The sequence below is a fragment of the Embiotoca jacksoni genome, unplaced genomic scaffold, assembly GCF_022577435.1.
Source record: "Embiotoca jacksoni isolate LCO1_2020_lvr unplaced genomic scaffold, fEmbJac1.0.p SCAF_80, whole genome shotgun sequence".
In the NCBI taxonomy this organism is placed as follows: Eukaryota; Metazoa; Chordata; class Actinopteri; family Embiotocidae; genus Embiotoca; species Embiotoca jacksoni.
In genome coordinates this window covers 1,020,392-1,038,324 of record NW_027185437.1, presented here as the reverse complement: position 1 = coordinate 1,038,324, position 17,933 = coordinate 1,020,392, and the positions used below count along the sequence as shown (strand labels likewise).

The 17,933-nt window shown below is 40.2% G+C and overlaps 2 protein-coding genes across 3 annotated transcripts; one reads left to right on the top strand and one right to left on the bottom strand.

The window, feature by feature from the left end:
• The first annotated feature begins 33 nt into the window (after positions 1-33).
• On the top strand, positions 34-9,868 carry trappc6b (trafficking protein particle complex subunit 6B). The gene is made up of 6 exons (XM_069139301.1): positions 34-298; positions 382-449; positions 8,894-9,011; positions 9,082-9,165; positions 9,258-9,351; positions 9,509-9,868. The coding sequence occupies exons 1-6, from the start codon at positions 218-220 to the stop codon at positions 9,538-9,540; spliced, it is 477 nt and encodes a 158-aa protein (XP_068995402.1). The 5' UTR covers positions 34-217; the 3' UTR covers positions 9,541-9,868.
• Positions 9,869-14,463: 4,595 nt separating this feature from the next.
• Positions 14,464-17,933, bottom strand: LOC138192106 (putative beta-lactamase-like 1). 2 transcript variants are annotated; one of them, XM_069139309.1, is made up of 6 exons: positions 17,828-17,933; positions 16,699-16,802; positions 16,473-16,630; positions 15,972-16,192; positions 15,583-15,688; positions 14,464-15,442 (listed from the first exon to the last, which is right to left on the bottom strand). In XM_069139309.1, exons 1-6 carry the CDS (start codon positions 17,931-17,933, stop codon positions 14,464-14,466), a joined length of 1,674 nt encoding a protein of 557 aa, XP_068995410.1. The 2 variants fall into 2 exon arrangements, with proteins under 2 accessions (XP_068995410.1, XP_068995411.1); XM_069139310.1 differs by having other exon boundaries at positions 16,699-16,799.

Genomic DNA, 17,933 nt, shown 5'->3' with positions numbered 1-17,933 from the left:
GGTAGCGGCGCGGTGGCAGCTGCGCTCTTCTCTTCCGGTCCTCCGCTGACCGGTAAACAGGAAGAGCAGCAACGTTTCTCTCCTCAGTGTTTGCTCCGGTCGGGTCTGTTTCCGTGTGTCGGTCGGTGGACGGCAGGATGTCGGTCCCGGTGTAGAGGTGACACAGAGAAGAAGAACAACAACAACAGGAAGAAGAAGAGGAAGAACAAGAAGAAGAATGGCGGACGAAGCGCCCTTCCAGCTGTTACACAGCGAAATGATTCAGTACTTTTATAAGTCCAACGAGAACGGAGAGCCGGTAAGGACCCGTCAGTCTCCTCCTACGGAGCTCAGTGACCTGTGACCTGTGAACAGTATGTCCATCTGTCTGTCCCGCTGCAGGAGAGCGGACGGAACATCAGCAGGCTGGAGAGTCTGGGATTCAGAGTGGGCCAGGGGCTGATTGAAAGGTGACTAGAGTTATAGTATTATTAGTGCTGGAGTTATAGTATTATCAGTGCTGGAGTTATAGTATTATTAGTGCTGGAGTTATAGTATTATTAGGACTAGTTATAGTGTTATTAGGACTAGAGTTATAGTATTATTAGTGCTGGAGTTATAGTATTATCAGTGCTGGAGTTATAGTATTATTAGTGCTGGAGTTATAGTATTATTAGGACTAGTTATAGTATTATTAGGACTAGAGTTATAGTATTATTAGTTCTGGAGTTATAGTGTTATTAGGACTAGAGTTATAGTATTATTAGTGCTGGAGTTATAGTATTATTAGTGCTGGAGTTATAGTATTATTAGGACTAGTTATAGTGTTATTAGGACTAGGGTTATAATATTATTAGTGCTGGAGTTATAGTATTATCAGTGCTGGAGTTATAGTATTATTAGTGCTGGAGTTACAGTGTTATTAGGACTAGAGTTATAGTATTATTAGTGCTGGAGTTATAGTGTTATTAGGACTAGAGTTATAGTATTATTAGGACTGGAGTTATAGTGTTATTAGGACTAGAGTTATAGTATTATTAGTTCTGGAGTTATAGTGTTATTAGGACTAGAGTTATAGTATTATTAGTGCTGGAGTTATAGTGTTATTAGGACTAGAGTTATAGTATTATTAGGACTGGAGTTATAGTGTTATTAGGACTAGAGTTATAGTATTATTAGGACTAGAGTTATAGTATTATTAGGACTGGAGTTATAGTATTATTAGGACTGGAGTTATAGTGTTATTAGGACTAGAGTTATAGTATTATTAGGACTGGAGTTATAGTGTTATTAGGACTAGAGTTATAGTATTATTAGGACTGGAGTTATAGTATTATTAGGACTGGAGTTATAGTATTATTAGGACTGGAGTTATAGTATTATTAGGACTGGAGTTATAGTGTTATTAGGACTAGAGTTATAGTATTATTAGGACTGGAGTTATAGTGTTATTAGGACTGGAGTTATAGTATTATTAGGACTGGAGTTATAGTGTTATTAGGACTAGAGTTATAGTATTATTAGGACTGGAGTTATAGTGTTATTAGGACTGGAGTTATAGTATTATTAGTGCTGGAGTTATAGTATTATTAGTGCTGGAGTTATAGTATTATTAGGACAAGTTATAGTGTTATTAGGACTAGAGTTATAGTATTATTAGTGCTGGAGTTATAGTATTATCAGTGCTGGAGTTATAGTATTATCAGTGCTGGAGTTATAGTATTATTAGGACTAGTTATAGTATTATTAGGACTAGAGTTATAGTATTATTAGTGCTGGAGTTATAGTATTATCAGTGCTGGAGTTATAGTATTATTAGTGCTGGAGTTATAGTGTTATTAGGACTAGAGTTATAGTATTATTAGGACTAGTTATAGTATTATTAGGACCAGAGTTATAGTATTATTAGTGCTGGAGTTATAGTATTATCAGTGCTGGAGTTATAGTATTATTAGTGCTGGAGTTATAGTGTTATTAGGACTAGAGTTATAGTATTATTAGGACTGGAGTTATAGTGTTATTAGGAGTAGAGTTATAGTATTATTAGGACTAGAGTTATAGTGTTATTAGTGCTGGAGTTATAGTGTTATTAGGACTAGAGTTATAGTATTATTAGGACTGGAGTTATAGTATTATTAGGACTGGAGTTATAGTGTTATTAGGACTGGAGTTATAGTATTATTAGTGCTGGAGTTATAGTATTATTAGGACTAGTTATAGTGTTATTAGGACTAGAGTTATAGTATTATTAGTGCTGGAGTTATAGTGTTATTAGGACTAGTTATAGTGTTATTAGGACTAGAGTTATAGTATTATTAGTGCTGGAGTTATAGTATTATTAGTGCTGGAGTTATAGTATTATTAGGACAAGTTATAGTGTTATTAGGACTAGAGTTATAGTATTATTAGTGCTGGAGTTATAGTGTTATTAGGACTAGTTATAGTGTTATTAGGACTAGAGTTATAGTATTATTAGTGCTGGAGTTATAGTATTATCAGTGCTGGAGTTATAGTATTATCAGTGCTGGAGTTATAGTATTATTAGGACTAGTTATAGTATTATTAGGACTAGAGTTATAGTATTATTAGTGCTGGAGTTATAGTATTATTAGTGCTGGAGTTATAGTGTTATTAGGACTAGAGTTATAGTATTATTAGGACTGGAGTTATAGTGTTATTAGGACTAGAGTTATAGTATTATTAGGACTAGAGTTATAGTGTTATTAGTGCTGGAGTTATAGTGTTATTAGGACTATAGTTATAGTATTATTAGTTCTGGAGTTATAGTGTTATTAGGACTAGAGTTATAGTATTATCAGTGCTGGAGTTATAGTATTATTAGTGCTGGAGTTATAGTATTATTAGGACTAGTTATAGTGTTATTAGGACTAGGGTTATAATATTATTAGTGCTGGAGTTATAGTATTATCAGTGCTGGAGTTATAGTATTATTAGTGCTGGAGTTACAGTGTTATTAGGACTAGAGTTATAGTATTATTAGTGCTGGAGTTATAGTGTTATTAGGACTAGAGTTATAGTATTATTAGGACTGGAGTTATAGTGTTATTAGGACTAGAGTTATAGTATTATTAGTTCTGGAGTTATAGTGTTATTAGGACTAGAGTTATAGTATTATTAGTGCTGGAGTTATAGTGTTATTAGGACTAGAGTTATAGTATTATTAGGACTGGAGTTATAGTGTTATTAGGACTAGAGTTATAGTATTATTAGGACTAGAGTTATAGTATTATTAGGACTGGAGTTATAGTATTATTAGGACTGGAGTTATAGTGTTATTAGGACTAGAGTTATAGTATTATTAGGACTGGAGTTATAGTGTTATTAGGACTAGAGTTATAGTATTATTAGGACTGGAGTTATAGTATTATTAGGACTGGAGTTATAGTATTATTAGGACTGGAGTTATAGTATTATTAGGACTGGAGTTATAGTATTATTAGGACTGGAGTTATAGTGTTATTAGGACTAGAGTTATAGTATTATTAGGACTGGAGTTATAGTGTTATTAGGACTGGAGTTATAGTATTATTAGGACTGGAGTTATAGTGTTATTAGGACTAGAGTTATAGTATTATTAGGACTGGAGTTATAGTGTTATTAGGACTGGAGTTATAGTATTATTAGTGCTGGAGTTATAGTATTATTAGTGCTGGAGTTATAGTATTATTAGGACAAGTTATAGTGTTATTAGGACTAGAGTTATAGTATTATTAGTGCTGGAGTTATAGTATTATCAGTGCTGGAGTTATAGTATTATCAGTGCTGGAGTTATAGTATTATTAGGACTAGTTATAGTATTATTAGGACTAGAGTTATAGTATTATTAGTGCTGGAGTTATAGTATTATCAGTGCTGGAGTTATAGTATTATTAGTGCTGGAGTTATAGTGTTATTAGGACTAGAGTTATAGTATTATTAGGACTAGTTATAGTATTATTAGGACCAGAGTTATAGTATTATTAGTGCTGGAGTTATAGTATTATCAGTGCTGGAGTTATAGTATTATTAGTGCTGGAGTTATAGTGTTATTAGGACTAGAGTTATAGTATTATTAGGACTGGAGTTATAGTGTTATTAGGAGTAGAGTTATAGTATTATTAGGACTAGAGTTATAGTGTTATTAGTGCTGGAGTTATAGTGTTATTAGGACTAGAGTTATAGTATTATTAGGACTGGAGTTATAGTATTATTAGGACTGGAGTTATAGTGTTATTAGGACTGGAGTTATAGTATTATTAGTGCTGGAGTTATAGTATTATTAGGACTAGTTATAGTGTTATTAGGACTAGAGTTATAGTATTATTAGTGCTGGAGTTATAGTGTTATTAGGACTAGTTATAGTGTTATTAGGACTAGAGTTATAGTATTATTAGTGCTGGAGTTATAGTATTATTAGTGCTGGAGTTATAGTATTATTAGGACAAGTTATAGTGTTATTAGGACTAGAGTTATAGTATTATTAGTGCTGGAGTTATAGTGTTATTAGGACTAGTTATAGTGTTATTAGGACTAGAGTTATAGTATTATTAGTGCTGGAGTTATAGTATTATCAGTGCTGGAGTTATAGTATTATCAGTGCTGGAGTTATAGTATTATTAGGACTAGTTATAGTATTATTAGGACTAGAGTTATAGTATTATTAGTGCTGGAGTTATAGTATTATTAGTGCTGGAGTTATAGTGTTATTAGGACTAGAGTTATAGTATTATTAGGACTGGAGTTATAGTGTTATTAGGACTAGAGTTATAGTATTATTAGGACTAGAGTTATAGTGTTATTAGTGCTGGAGTTATAGTGTTATTAGGACTATAGTTATAGTATTATTAGTTCTGGAGTTATAGTGTTATTAGGACTAGAGTTATAGTATTATTAGTGCTGGAGTTATAGTATTATTAGTGCTGGAGTTATAGTATTATTAGGACTAGTTATAGTGTTATTAGGACTAGGGTTATAGTATTATTAGTGCTGGAGTTATAGTATTATCAGTGCTGGAGTTATAGTATTATTAGTGCTGGAGTTATAGTGTTATTAGGACTAGAGTTATAGTATTATTAGGACTAGAGTTATAGTATTATTAGGACTGTAGTTATAGTATTATTAGGACTGGAGTTATAGTGTTATTAGGACTAGAGTTATAGTATTATTAGTGCTGGAGTTATAGTGTAATTAGGACTAGTTATAGTGTTATTAGGACTAGAGTTATAGTATTATTAGTGCTGGAGTTATAGTATTATCAGTGCTGGAGTTATAGTATTATCAGTGCTGGAGTTATAGTATTATTAGGACTAGTTATAGTGTTATTAGGACTAGAGTTATAGTATTATTAGTGCTGGAGTTATAGTATTATCAGTGCTGGAGTTATAGTATTATCAGTGCTGGAGTTATAGTATTATTAGGACTAGTTATAGTGTTATTAGGACTAGAGTTATAGTATTATTAGTGCTGGAGTTATAGTATTATCAGTGCTGGAGTTATAGTATTATCAGTGCTGGAGTTATAGTATTATTAGTGCTGGAGTTATAGTATTATTAGGACTAGAGTTATAGTATTATTAGTGCTGGAGTTATAGTATTATCAGTGCTGGAGTTATAGTATTATTAGTGCTGGAGTTATAGTGTTATTAGGACTAGAGTTATAGTATTATTAGGACTGGAGTTATAGTGTTATTAGGACTAGAGTTATAGTATTATTAGGACTAGAGTTATAGTGTTATTAGTGCTGGAGTTATAGTGTTATTAGGACTAGAGTTATAGTATTATTAGTGCTGGAGTTATACTGTTATTAGGACTAGAGTTATAGTATTATTAGTGCTGGAGTTATAGTATTATTAGGACTAGTTATAGTGTTATTAGGACTAGGGTTATAGTATTATTAGTGCTGGAGTTATAGTATTATCAGTGCTGGAGTTATAGTATTATTAGTGCTGGAGTTATAGTGTTATTAGGACTAGAGTTATAGTATTATTAGGACTGGAGTTATAGTGTTATTAGGACTAGAGTTATAGTATTATTAGGACTAGAGTTATAGTGTTATTAGTGCTGGAGTTATAGTGTTATTAGGACTAGAGTTATAGTATTATTAGTGCTGGAGTTATAGTATTATTTGTGCTGGAGTTATAGTATTATTAGGACTGGAGATATAGTATTATTAGGACTGGATTTATAGTATTATTAGTGCTGGCTTTACAGTATTATTAGTGCTGGAGTTATCGTATTATTAGTGCTGGAGTTATAGTATTATTAGGACTAGTTATAGTGTTATTAGGACTAGAGTTATAGTATTATTAGGACTAGAGTTATAGTGTTATTAGGACTAGAGTTATAGTGTTATTAGGACTGGAGTTATAGTATTATTACGACTGGAGTTATAGTATTATTAGGATTAGAGTTATAGTGTTATTAGGACTAGAGTTATAGTATTATTATGACTAGAGTTATAGTATTATTAAGACTAGAGTTATAGTATTATTAGGACTGGAGTTATAGTATTATTAGGACTAGAGTTATAGTGTTATTAGGACTAAAGTAATAGTATTATTAGGACTGGAGTTATAGTGTTATTAGGAGTAGAGTTATAGTATTATTATGACTAGAGTTATAGTGTTATTAGTGCTGGAGTTATAGTATTATTAGTGCTGGAGTTATAGTATTATTAGGACTAGAGTTATAGTATTATTAGAACTAGAGTTATAGTATTATTAGGACTGGAGTTATAGTATTATTAGTGCTGGAGTTATAGTATTATTAGGACTGGAGATATAGTATTATTAGGACTGGATTTATAGTATTATTAGTGCTGGAGTTATAGTATTATTAGGACTGTATTTATAGTGTTATTAGTGCTGCAGTTATAGTATTATTAGGACTAGAGTTGTAGTATTATTAGTGCTGCAGTTATAGTATTATTCGGACTGGAGTTATTGTATTATTCGTGCTGGATTTATAGTATTATTAGTGCTGGAGTTATGGTATTATTAGGACTGGAGTTATAGTATTATTAGGACTAGCGTTATCTTATTATTATTAAGAATTATAGTATTATTAGTACTATTATCAGGGTTTTTGCGTTATCGAGGGTTTTTGTGTTGTTGTGTCTTTGACGGTTTTTGTGTTGTTGTGGGTTTTTATTGTGTTGTCTTTGATATTTTATTTGTTGTTGAGGGTTTTTGTGTTGTTGTTGTGTTGAGGGTTTTTACTTTGTTGTTGTTGTGTCTGTGTCATGAGGTGGTGTTTACCAGGACCCAAATGCAGGCTCACAGACTTAGGTATCGGTTCCAAAATACAGTCTTTATTGCAATAAACAAAAACAAACAAACAAACAAACCAAAAGGTAGCACCTATCGTGTCCACTTGCTTCCAGTCGGGAGGGCAACTCAACCGACAGATCCGGGGAGACACGGCTGGCAGGGCAGCCGGCAGACTAGCGGGCAGGACCGCTGGAAAAAACGGAGTCAATAATCCTCCGAGTCGGGAGGGCAACTCCACCGACTGGTGACTCCGACAGGGAGCTCCGCAGGAGGAACAGGAACGGGAACAGGACAGACGGAGAACAGACAGAGGACAGACGGGTGACTAACAAATGAACCGACAACCAGAGGAGTGCAGGGGCAGGGTACATATAGTCCGGGGAGGTGATCAGGGAGATGCTGCACACCTGCAGGTGGTGATCAGGGGTGAGTGGCTGCATCTGCTGGGACCGGTGAAGGGCGTGGCCACGGGAGGAGAGGGGAGGAGGACACAGAACAAGCAGACAGGGGACTGAGGGGACACAGGAGGAGAGGTTATCGGGGGGGAGGGGGGGAGAAACAGGACTCCTGACACTGAGGGTTTTTGTGTTGTTGAAGGCCTTTGTGTCGTTGGTGTTGTTGAGGGTTTTTGTGTTGTTGTGTTGAAGGTTTTTGTCGTTGATGTGTTGTTGAGGGTTTTTGTGTTGTTCTGTTGTTGAGGGTTTTTATTTTGTTGTTGTGTTGTTGAAGGTTTTTGTGTTGTTGTTGTGTTTATAAAGATTTTCGTGTTGTTGTTGTTTTGTTGAGGGTTTTTATTTTGTTGTTATTGTGTCTGAGGTTTTTTGTGTTTTTGTGGTTGTGTTGTTGAAGGTTTTTGTGTTGAAGGTCTGTATCGTTGATGTGTTGTTGGGTTTGTTTTTGTAGTTGTGTTGTTGAGGGTTTTTGTGTTGTGTTTGAGGATTTTTGTGTTGTTGTTGTGTTCTTGAGGATTGTTGTTGTGTTGTTGAGGGGTTTTATTTTGTTGTTTTGTCTTTGATGTTTTATTTGTTGTGTTGTTGGGGGGTTTTGTGTCATTGTTTTTGAGGGTTTTTATTTTGTTGTTGTGTTGAGTTTTTGTTGTTGTTGAGGGTTTTTAATTTTGTTGTTGTGTTGTTGAGGGTTTTTGTGTTGTTGTCTCTATGGGGATTTTTGTGTCGTTGTTGTGTTGTTGAGGGATTTTATTTTGTTGTTGTGTTGTTGAGGGCTTTTGTGTTTTTGTTGTTGTGTTGTTGATGGTTTTCATGTTGAAGGCTTTTGTGTTGTTGGTGTGTTGTTAAGGGTTTTTATTTTGTTGTTGTGTTGATGATTTTTGTGTTGTTAAGGGTTTTTATTTTATTGTTGTGTTGAGGGTTTTTATTTTGTTGTTGTGTTGATGATTTTTGTGTTGTTAAGGGTTTTTATTTTATTGTTGTGTTGAGGGTTTTTATTTTGTTGTTGTGTTGATGATTTTTGTGTTGTTAAGGGTTTTTATTTTGTTGCGTTGAGGGTTTTTATTTTGTTGTGTTGATGATTTTTGTGTTGTTGAGGGTTTTTATTTTGTTGTTGTTTTGAGGGTTTTTGTGTTGTTGTTATTGTTGTTGTGTTGTTGAGGGTTTCTTCCTCCATTTGAGACCCTCTCTCTTGTCTCAGATTGTCCAAGGACACGTCTCGCTTCAAAGACGAGCTGGACATCATGAAGTTCGTCTGTAAAGACTTCTGGACCTGCGTATTCAAGAAGCAGATCGACAACCTCCGGACCAATCACCAGGCACGTAGACCTGGTATCCATGGAAACCTCACAGCACCACTGCGTGCTGATGTCATGTGTTGTGTTTCAGGGTATCTATGTTCTGCAGGACAACAAGTTTAGACTGCTGAGTCACCTGTCGGCGGGGAAACAGTACCTGGAACAGGCCCCCAAGGTTCAACAGCAACACTCTCACATCTGTGATGTCAAGCTGACAACAGCCCATAATAAGCTGTAGCTCTGCCCTCCTCATGTGTGTGTCTGCAGTACCTGGCCTTCAGCTGTGGTCTGGTGAGAGGAGGTCTGTCCAGTCTGGGGGTGAAGAGCATCGTGACTGCTGAGGTGTCCTTCATGCCTGCATGTAAGACAGATCATACATCCGTGATGTTTGAAACATCTGAACGTGCATGAAGATGTCTGTTTTTAAGTCACATGTTTGAAATTATTTAAACAGGAAGTCTGACGTTTGTTTTGTTCATCGCTGGAACAGGAAGTGAGCTTTCTCTCTGTCTCTGCAGGTAAATTCCAGGTGATGATCCAGAAGGTGTAGTGACCAGCGGAGGCCACACCCACCCTGACCTGGCTCATATATCCTTCATGTTAATTAAAGGCAACATACCCATCTTACTGCTCACTGTGGGTCACAGTGATGGGGCAGGCTTTTATTGTGGCGGTGTGTTTCCTGTTGACTGACAGGTGGAGGGAGGATCTGACAATGATTAATGTCAATGCTTTGATATGTACTGCAGGTCACTACATCAGTTATATTATCGTGACGTGCTTTGACGCCCCCTGCTGGTACAAAGTAAACTGCACAATGTTGTTTTCAATGAAAAGTGTATTTAAACTGTTAATCAATAAAAATTAAGAAACATTGATCACTGAGTTAGTTTTATTTAATACACGTGTTGTTCTGACTCGTTCATCTTTAGTTTAAATGTGTTTTATATTTTAATATCTCATTAATAAAACAATAAATAAATAAAACGAGGTGATCAGCTCAGAAAACACAGGAAGAGGAGACTGAGCGAATATTACCATACAGGTGTCTTCAGGGCGTTGACTGCTATCAAAGATGTAATGTTTGAGGAAGATCGGAATATGTACATAGCGTGCACGTGCACACTGATCAACGAAAACAAATTCATGATGCCAAGAGAGTTTCAGTACATCTCGGTGATACACCTGTCCAACAAATTTGGTGCATTTAGGTGAAACTAGGTGCCGGGATTTCAGTTTAGGGGGCGCTACCGAGCCGTTTGGCCACGCCCACTTGCAAAACACATATCAGATGTATCGTCTCACCACACCAGATGTATGTGACACGTTTCGTGAGATTTCAACCATCTTTTGACCTTAAACATCAACTTCCTGTGTCACGGCGAAACATCAAACTTTGACGCATTACCACGGCGACACCCATTGACAAAGTCGAACGAATGTCTCAATATATCATCAACTACATGTTTATGTTATTGTGACCCGACTTTAGGTTCATGTGATCAACCAGCTCGACGTAGAATGTGAAAGTATGAAAAGTGTCATTTCCAGTGGCCAACAGGGACTATGACTATGAGTGAATATTACCATTAAGGTGTCTTCAAGTTTTTCAAGTTTAGGATCAGAACCACCTGTTTCTAATGTTAGGACCAGAACCACCTGGTTCAAAAGTTTGGACCAGAACCACCTAGTTCTAATTTTAGGATCACAACCACCTGGGTTAAATGTTTGGACCAGAAACACCTGGTTCAAAAGTTTGGACCAGAACCACCTGGGTCTTATACACCTGGTTCTAATGTTAGGACCAGAACCACTTGGGTCCAATGTTAAGATCACAACCACCTGGGTCAAGTGTTAGGACCAGAACCACCTGGGTGTAATGTTAGGACCAGAACCACCTGGGTGTAATTTTTGGATCAGAACCACATGGCTCTAATGTTTGGACCAGAACCACCTGGGTCAAACGTTTGGATCAGAACAACATGAGTCTAATATTTAGACCAGAACCATCTGATTCTAATGTTAAGATCACAACCACTTGGGTCAAATGTTTGGATCAGAACCACTTGGGTCTAATGTTTAGACCAGAACCACCTGGGTCTAATGTTAGGATCAAAACCACCTGGGTCTAATGTTTGGATCAGAACCACGTGGGTCTAATGTTTAGACCAGAACCATCTGGGTCTAATGTTAGGATCAGAACCACCTGGGTCAAATGTTTGGATCAGAACCACGTGGGTCTAATGTTTAGACCAGAACCACCTGTGTCTAATGTTAAGATCACAACCACCTGGGTCAAATGTTTGAATCAGAACAACGTGAGTCTAATGTTTAGACCAGAACCATCTGATTCTAATGTTTGGATCAGAACCACCTGGGTCTAATGTTAGGATCCAAACCACCTTGTTCTAATGTTTGGACCACAACCACCTGGATCTAATGTTAGGACCAGAACCACCTGGGTCAAATGTTTGGATCAGAACCACTACTACCTTGGACAACTCTGTGTTATCCGCGACCCTGGCTGCTAGGAACCTCGGCGTGACACTCGACAGTCAACTCTCTCTTCTGCCAACATCGCTGCAATGACACGTTCCTGTAGATACATGCTGCACAACATCAGGAGAATACGTCCTCTTCTCACTCAGAAGGCGGCGCAGGTTCTGGTCCAGGCTCTGGTCCAGGTTCTGGTCATCTCACATCTAGACCACTGTAACTCCCTCCTGGCAGGTCTACCTGTTAGTACCATCTAACCTCTGCAGCTCATCCAGAATGCAGCAGCTCGACTGGTCTTTAACCTCCGAAATACACTCACACTACTCCGCTCCACCTCCAACTCCTCCTCCTCCTCCTCTGTCCTGGCTCCTAAATGGTAGAATGAGCTCCCCACCGACATCAGGCCAGCGGAAAGTCTGTACATCTTCTGCCGCAAAGTAAAAACACACCTCTTCAGACTTTACCTTGAACAGTAGAACTTTAGTAGCACTTAAAATAGAACTTACTGATAGAACTTTGTAGTTTGGCTTTCTGGAAGAAATTGTATTTTCTTGATTCCTGTTGTTCTGGTTTTGTACCCTCATGGTTGAAATGAACTAAGGTAAGGGTAAGTCGCTTTGGATAAAAGAGTCAGATTAATGTAATGTAATGTAATGAAACCACATGGGTCTAATGTTAGGATCAGAACCACCTGGGTCAAATGTTAGGATCCAAACCACCTTGTTCTAATGTTTGGACCAGAACCGCCTGGGTCTAATGTTAGGACCATGAACCACCTGGGTCTAATGTTTGGATCAGAACCACCTGGTTTTAATGTTGGACCAGAACCACCTGGTTCTAATATTAGGACCAGAACCACCTGGGTCTACTGTTTGGACCAGAACCACCTGGTTTTAATGTTGGACCAGAACCACCTGGTTCTAATATTAGGACCAGAACCACCTGGGTCTACTGTTTGGACCAGAACCACGTGGGTCTAATGTTAGGACCAGAACCACCTGGGTCTAATTTTTTTGGATCAGAACCACCTGGTTCTAATGTTAGGACCAGAACCAAATGGTTCTAATGTTAGGATCAGATCCTCCTGGGTCAAATGTTAGGTTCAGAACCACCTGGGTCTAATTCAAAGTGTTTCCCGAGAGCCTCCCTGTTTGGCTGCAGACAGGAAGTGATTGGGTTCTGTTGGAAGATGGAGGAGTGCATCCTCTTATGTGCTTTATTTTGTTGTGTTATACTCTTCTAAATATATATATATATATATATATATATATATATATTCTAATCACTGCGTTCATGCTGGTCAGTTCTTCTTCCCACTCACACTATCAACTCAAGGTTTTAATGGTTCATTCAGTAGGTTTTTTAGCACACGCCTCCATCATGGACACAGCAACCTACACGTTAAAATTTTCAGTGAACAATTGATGCACAACAGTTTTTAATCCACTTTATTTGACATATAATCCTTTAGTGCTCTCAGGAACCATTAATGATCCTCTGATTCAACAGAATCTGGAAAGACTCAACCACTAACAGTTCGGTAAGGTGTGTTTTTCCTCTCGTAGTTCGGTCAGGTGTGTTTTTCCTCTTGTGGTCTCATTGCAGGCACTTCAAGGTTGAACAAAGGTCTACAATGATGTCAGTTAAACTTTGTCTCTGCCAGGTATTTAACACAAGAGTAACTTTAAAAGCAGAAGAGTGTTAAACTTATAATACATTGCTCCAAAAAATAAAGGGACCACTTAAACAACTCAATGTAACTCCAAGTCAATCCCACTTCTGTGAAATCAAGCTGTCCAGTTCGGATCAACACTGATTGTGGATCAGTTTCACCTGCTGTTGTACAAATGGAACAAACAGGTGGAAATGAGGCAATTATCAAGACAACCCTATAAAGGAACGGTTCTGCAGGTGGTGACCACAGACCGTTTCTCTGTCCTCGTCCTTTCTGGATGATTGTTGGTCCCTTTTGCATTTTGCCAGCGCCCTCACCACTAGAGGGAGCATGAGGTGTCTCCAACCCACAGAAGAGCACGTGACAGACGTGACAGTCTGGAGACGCCGTGGAGAACGTTCTGCTGCCTGCAACATCCTCCAGCGTGACCAGTTTGTCGGTGGGTCAGCGACGGTCTGGGGAGGCGTTTCTTTGGAGGGCAGCGCAGCCCTCCGTGTGCTAGCCAGAGGTACCCTGACTGCCATTAGGTCCCGGGATGAGATCCTCAGACCCATTGAAGACCATATGCTGGTGCAGTGGGCCCTGGGTTCTTCTGATGCAGGACAATGCTCGGCCTCATGTGGCTGGAGTGTGTCAGCAGTTCCTGCACGATGAAGGCATCGATGCTCCGGACTGGCCCGCCCGTTCCCCAGACCTGAATCTAATCCAGCACATCCGGGACATCGCGTCTCGTTCCGTCTGCCGACGCCACGTCCACCGCAGACTGTCCGGGAGTGGACCGATGCTTTGATCCGGGTCTGGGAGGAGATCCCTCAGGATCACATCTGTGGTCTCATCAGGAGCATGCCCAGGCATTGTAGGGAGTGATACAGGCACGTGGAGGACACACACACTACTGAGACTCATTTGGACTTGTCTTCAGGACTCTCCACAGAAGTTGGATCAGCCTGTGATCTGATTTTTCCACTTTTATTTGGAGTATGATTCTGAATCCAGACCTCCATGGATAATGATTCTGATTTCCATTGATCATTCTTATGTTATTTTGTTCTCAACACATTCCACTATGTAATGAATAAAGATTTTCAACTGGAATATTTCATTCATTGAGATCTAGGATGTGTTGTTTAAGTGTTCCCTTTATTTTTTTGAGCAGTGTATATAAATACCAGTCCACAAAAATAATATTAACCTCAGCAGGAGAACCTCAGGACTCTGAACAACATTTAAACCCTTTTTGTTTCCCACCATGTTTGACCTCCACACATCCCCCAGTTACACTTCCAGACTTGTTCTCTGGTTCTATGAAGTGAAGTGGGGTCTACCAGATATCCTCAACACCCGGTACGTGTTGAGTCCCGGAGAGTCGAACCCTGGCGCCACACCTTTCTTGTTGAAACGGTAAAAGTTGAAAAGCTGTCTGTCCTGCGTTTCCAGGGAAACTGAGGCAGTGTTCACCTTCATCTTACAGGGGTAGGGGCTCTCAAAGACCACCCTGAACACCCGGTCCTGCAGGTAATCCAGCCTGATAGTTCGGTACTTGGAGGGCACGGTTGTGTCCACCTGCGGTCCAAACTGCTGCATGACCAGCACCCCGTCTGAATCCACCTTGATCTCATAGAAAGTCATGTTCCTGTAAGTGAAGAAGCCCATGTAGGGACCCGGGTCAGGTGGCGGTCTGAGAGTCCGTCGAGCCTCCCTGAAAGCCCGCTCCACCACAGGGATGAGATAGTTGTAGGTTTGGCTCACAAAGTCCTCGTTTGCGGGCCGGATTCCAGCCATCAGGATTACTAGGCCCAGATTGAGCCTCGGTACCAGGGAGAGGGTGGCTGCAAACCCATCCAGGGCACCGTCCTTCCTCACCACGTCGTAGCCGAACTGCTCATTGATTTCCCACGGGGTACCGGTGGAGTTAGCAAAGTAGCTGCTGTGGCACCTGACAATCGGGGTGAGCATGGTGTTCAGGGTGTCCTGGCGGAGCAGCGTCCCACTGTGCGCTCCCAGAAGAGCCATTATAAGTTTGGCCATGTCAGCTGCTGTGGAATACATCTGACCCGCAGGCCGGTACCAGCCCAGGTCGTACAGAGGAGCCGGTTGGCCGTTGCTGTACACTCCCACAGCCATCTGCCTCTGAACGGCCGGAGTCAAGTCAAAACCGGTGTCCTCCATGCCGAGGCGCTTCAGGATGTGGTCTGAAACCCAACTCTCAAAGTCGGACCGTGCTACCTTCTGGGCCAAGACGTTGGCCAACAAGGAAAAAGCAACGTTACTGTAGTGGCATCTGAGGGAAAGGAGACAGGAAAGTCACAGAAGTTCTCCGACATGCTGTACATACTGTTTAAATCCCTTCAATCGGTCACCCTCCGAAACACACTGTGGTCATCTGAAATAGACCTAGACAGGAAGGAAGCAGAGTCTTACTTGGTGCCGGGATCCGCCACGAGGACATCATCCTGTAACAAACTTAGAGCTTCGTCTGTGTCTCCACTCCAAAGAAGATTAGTCGACCTTAATCTTCTGGGTAACCCTGTAAAACATCAAACCTTAGTGAGGAGAGATGAAGATCTGTCCATCAAAACGTACATCCTTTAATAAAGTAACTGCATGAAAACATTTGAACAACATCAGTGTAAATCTGGTAATATGCATTCGAGCGTGGAATCCTTGTTGTATTCAGTCATATGAGCTTATGCTAATTAAGTCACATGAGCTCCAAGCGATTGTTGAACCTCTGATTCAGTGTTTATCATCACTCAGTATTGAACCTGTGTCCTTCAGAGACCTCTCCACCCAGCAGGTTGTGTGTTCACCTGAGAGCTGGCTGGCCATCCTGCGCAGGGTGACAGCAGGTGAGTTGCTGCCAAAGGTCCGGATCAATAAAGATGAAGGTCGCCCACGTTTCCCCAGCGGGTTCTTGATGGTGAAGTTGTCAGTGTACTTCTCCAGTGGGTCGTCCAGAGAGTCCACCAGGCCGTCCTCCCACAGCTTGTACAGCATCAGCGTGGGGAAGATCTTGGAGAGGCTGGCAATTCTGAATTCCCGTGATGACAGTGAACACAATACGTTTATGCTGAATGATTTAGTACATCTATCTATGGGTATGTAACTATGGGTTTAATGAAACAGATTTAATACAGAGAGTGGATCAGAGTCATCAGTCACAGGTTCTCCAGGAGGTTTACTGAGTTCATTGAAGGTCCAATCAGAACCACTTCCTCTAGTTCTAACCTTAATACAGTCTGATTATTAATGATTCCTTATATCAATTACTGTCTTAACAGCTGGTAGGATTGCATGACCTCTGACCTCACCTGTACACCGTGTACTCATTGGGTGCCGGTGACGACGCGTCGCTGATGTTCTTCTGTCCAAAGTTCCCGTTCCACAGAACGGTGTCGTTCAGAACCACGATAGCTGATATGGACGGGAGTGTGGTGGAGTGAACGCTGGACCTCAGGAGTATATCAATCTGTGAGGAGAGCTGCATTAGGAACACACATGATGTCTACATGTTATTTAATCCATCCGATGAATTACCTTCTCCAAGGCCACCCTCAGTGATATTATGGGATGTTGGAGTGGCACAGGCTCAGGGAAGCGGGGACACATCTCCTCTACCAACGCTCTTTTTGCAGACACTTCTGTGAAGAAATGAGGGAAAGAGTTGAGATCATGTATGAACCATCAGATGCGTCTATCTATCATGGGACAAACATGCTAATCGCACAGCTGGAGAGCTTCATGGCGACTCCTGTGTGTCACTGTGGATGAAGCAGCAAGTCTTCATTACAGTCTGGAAGCCCTGTTCACATGATGGGGTGTGGGAGTGTTGGAGGTGGAGTTTCAGCACACAACATCGATGCTGTTTATCATGTTTTTAACTGAGACACTGGGTCACGAAGGGTCGGATGGTTGATGGATGAGACATCTCATTCTGTCTGTTATTGTATCTAAAGTTATTACTAATACACTACATGTCCTATTGCATTATGTCTCCGCACTGTGACTCCTGCAGTGTCCTGCAGTGTGACTCCTACAGTTTGTCTCCTACAGTGTGTCTCATGCAGTGTGTCTCATGCAGTTTGTTCTGCAGTGTGTCCTGTAGTGTGTCTCATGCAGTGTGTCCTGCAGTGTGTCTCCTGAAGTGTATCCTGCAGTGTGTCTCCTGAAGTGTATCCTGCAGTGTGTCTTGCAGTGTGACTCCTGCAGTGTGTCTCCTACAGTTTGTCTCCTGCAGTTTGTTCTGCAGTGTGTCCTGCAGTGTGTCTCCTGTAGTATGTTCTGCAGTGTGTGCTAGAGTATATCCCCTACAGTGTGTTTCATGCAGTGTATCATGCAGTTTGTCTCCTACAGTTTGTTCTGCAGTGTGTCTCATGCAGTTTATTCTGCAGTGTTTCTCATGCTGTGTGTCTCATGTAGTGTGTTCTGCAGCGTGTGCTGGAGTGTGTCCTCAGCAGGAGTCCCAGTCTGTCTCTAATCCTCCTCTACTATTCCCAGCTTTGTGTAATCCTGCTGCGAACAAACGAGCTATTTGCACAAAGAGGCTGAGGAAGTCCCAAAGTAGCCCCAAGACGAAGACCTGCTTATCTTAGTGCGTGTGTGTGTGTGTGTGTGTGCGTGTGTGCGTGTGTGCACGTGCACGTGCGTGTGCGTGTGTGTACTCTACCTGTCTTCAGCTTGGGCATCCTGTACTGCCACACGAAGCAGCAGGTCATGACTACAGAAAGCAGGAAGAAGACCACCATTCCCAGCATGGTCCACTTCACCTTCAT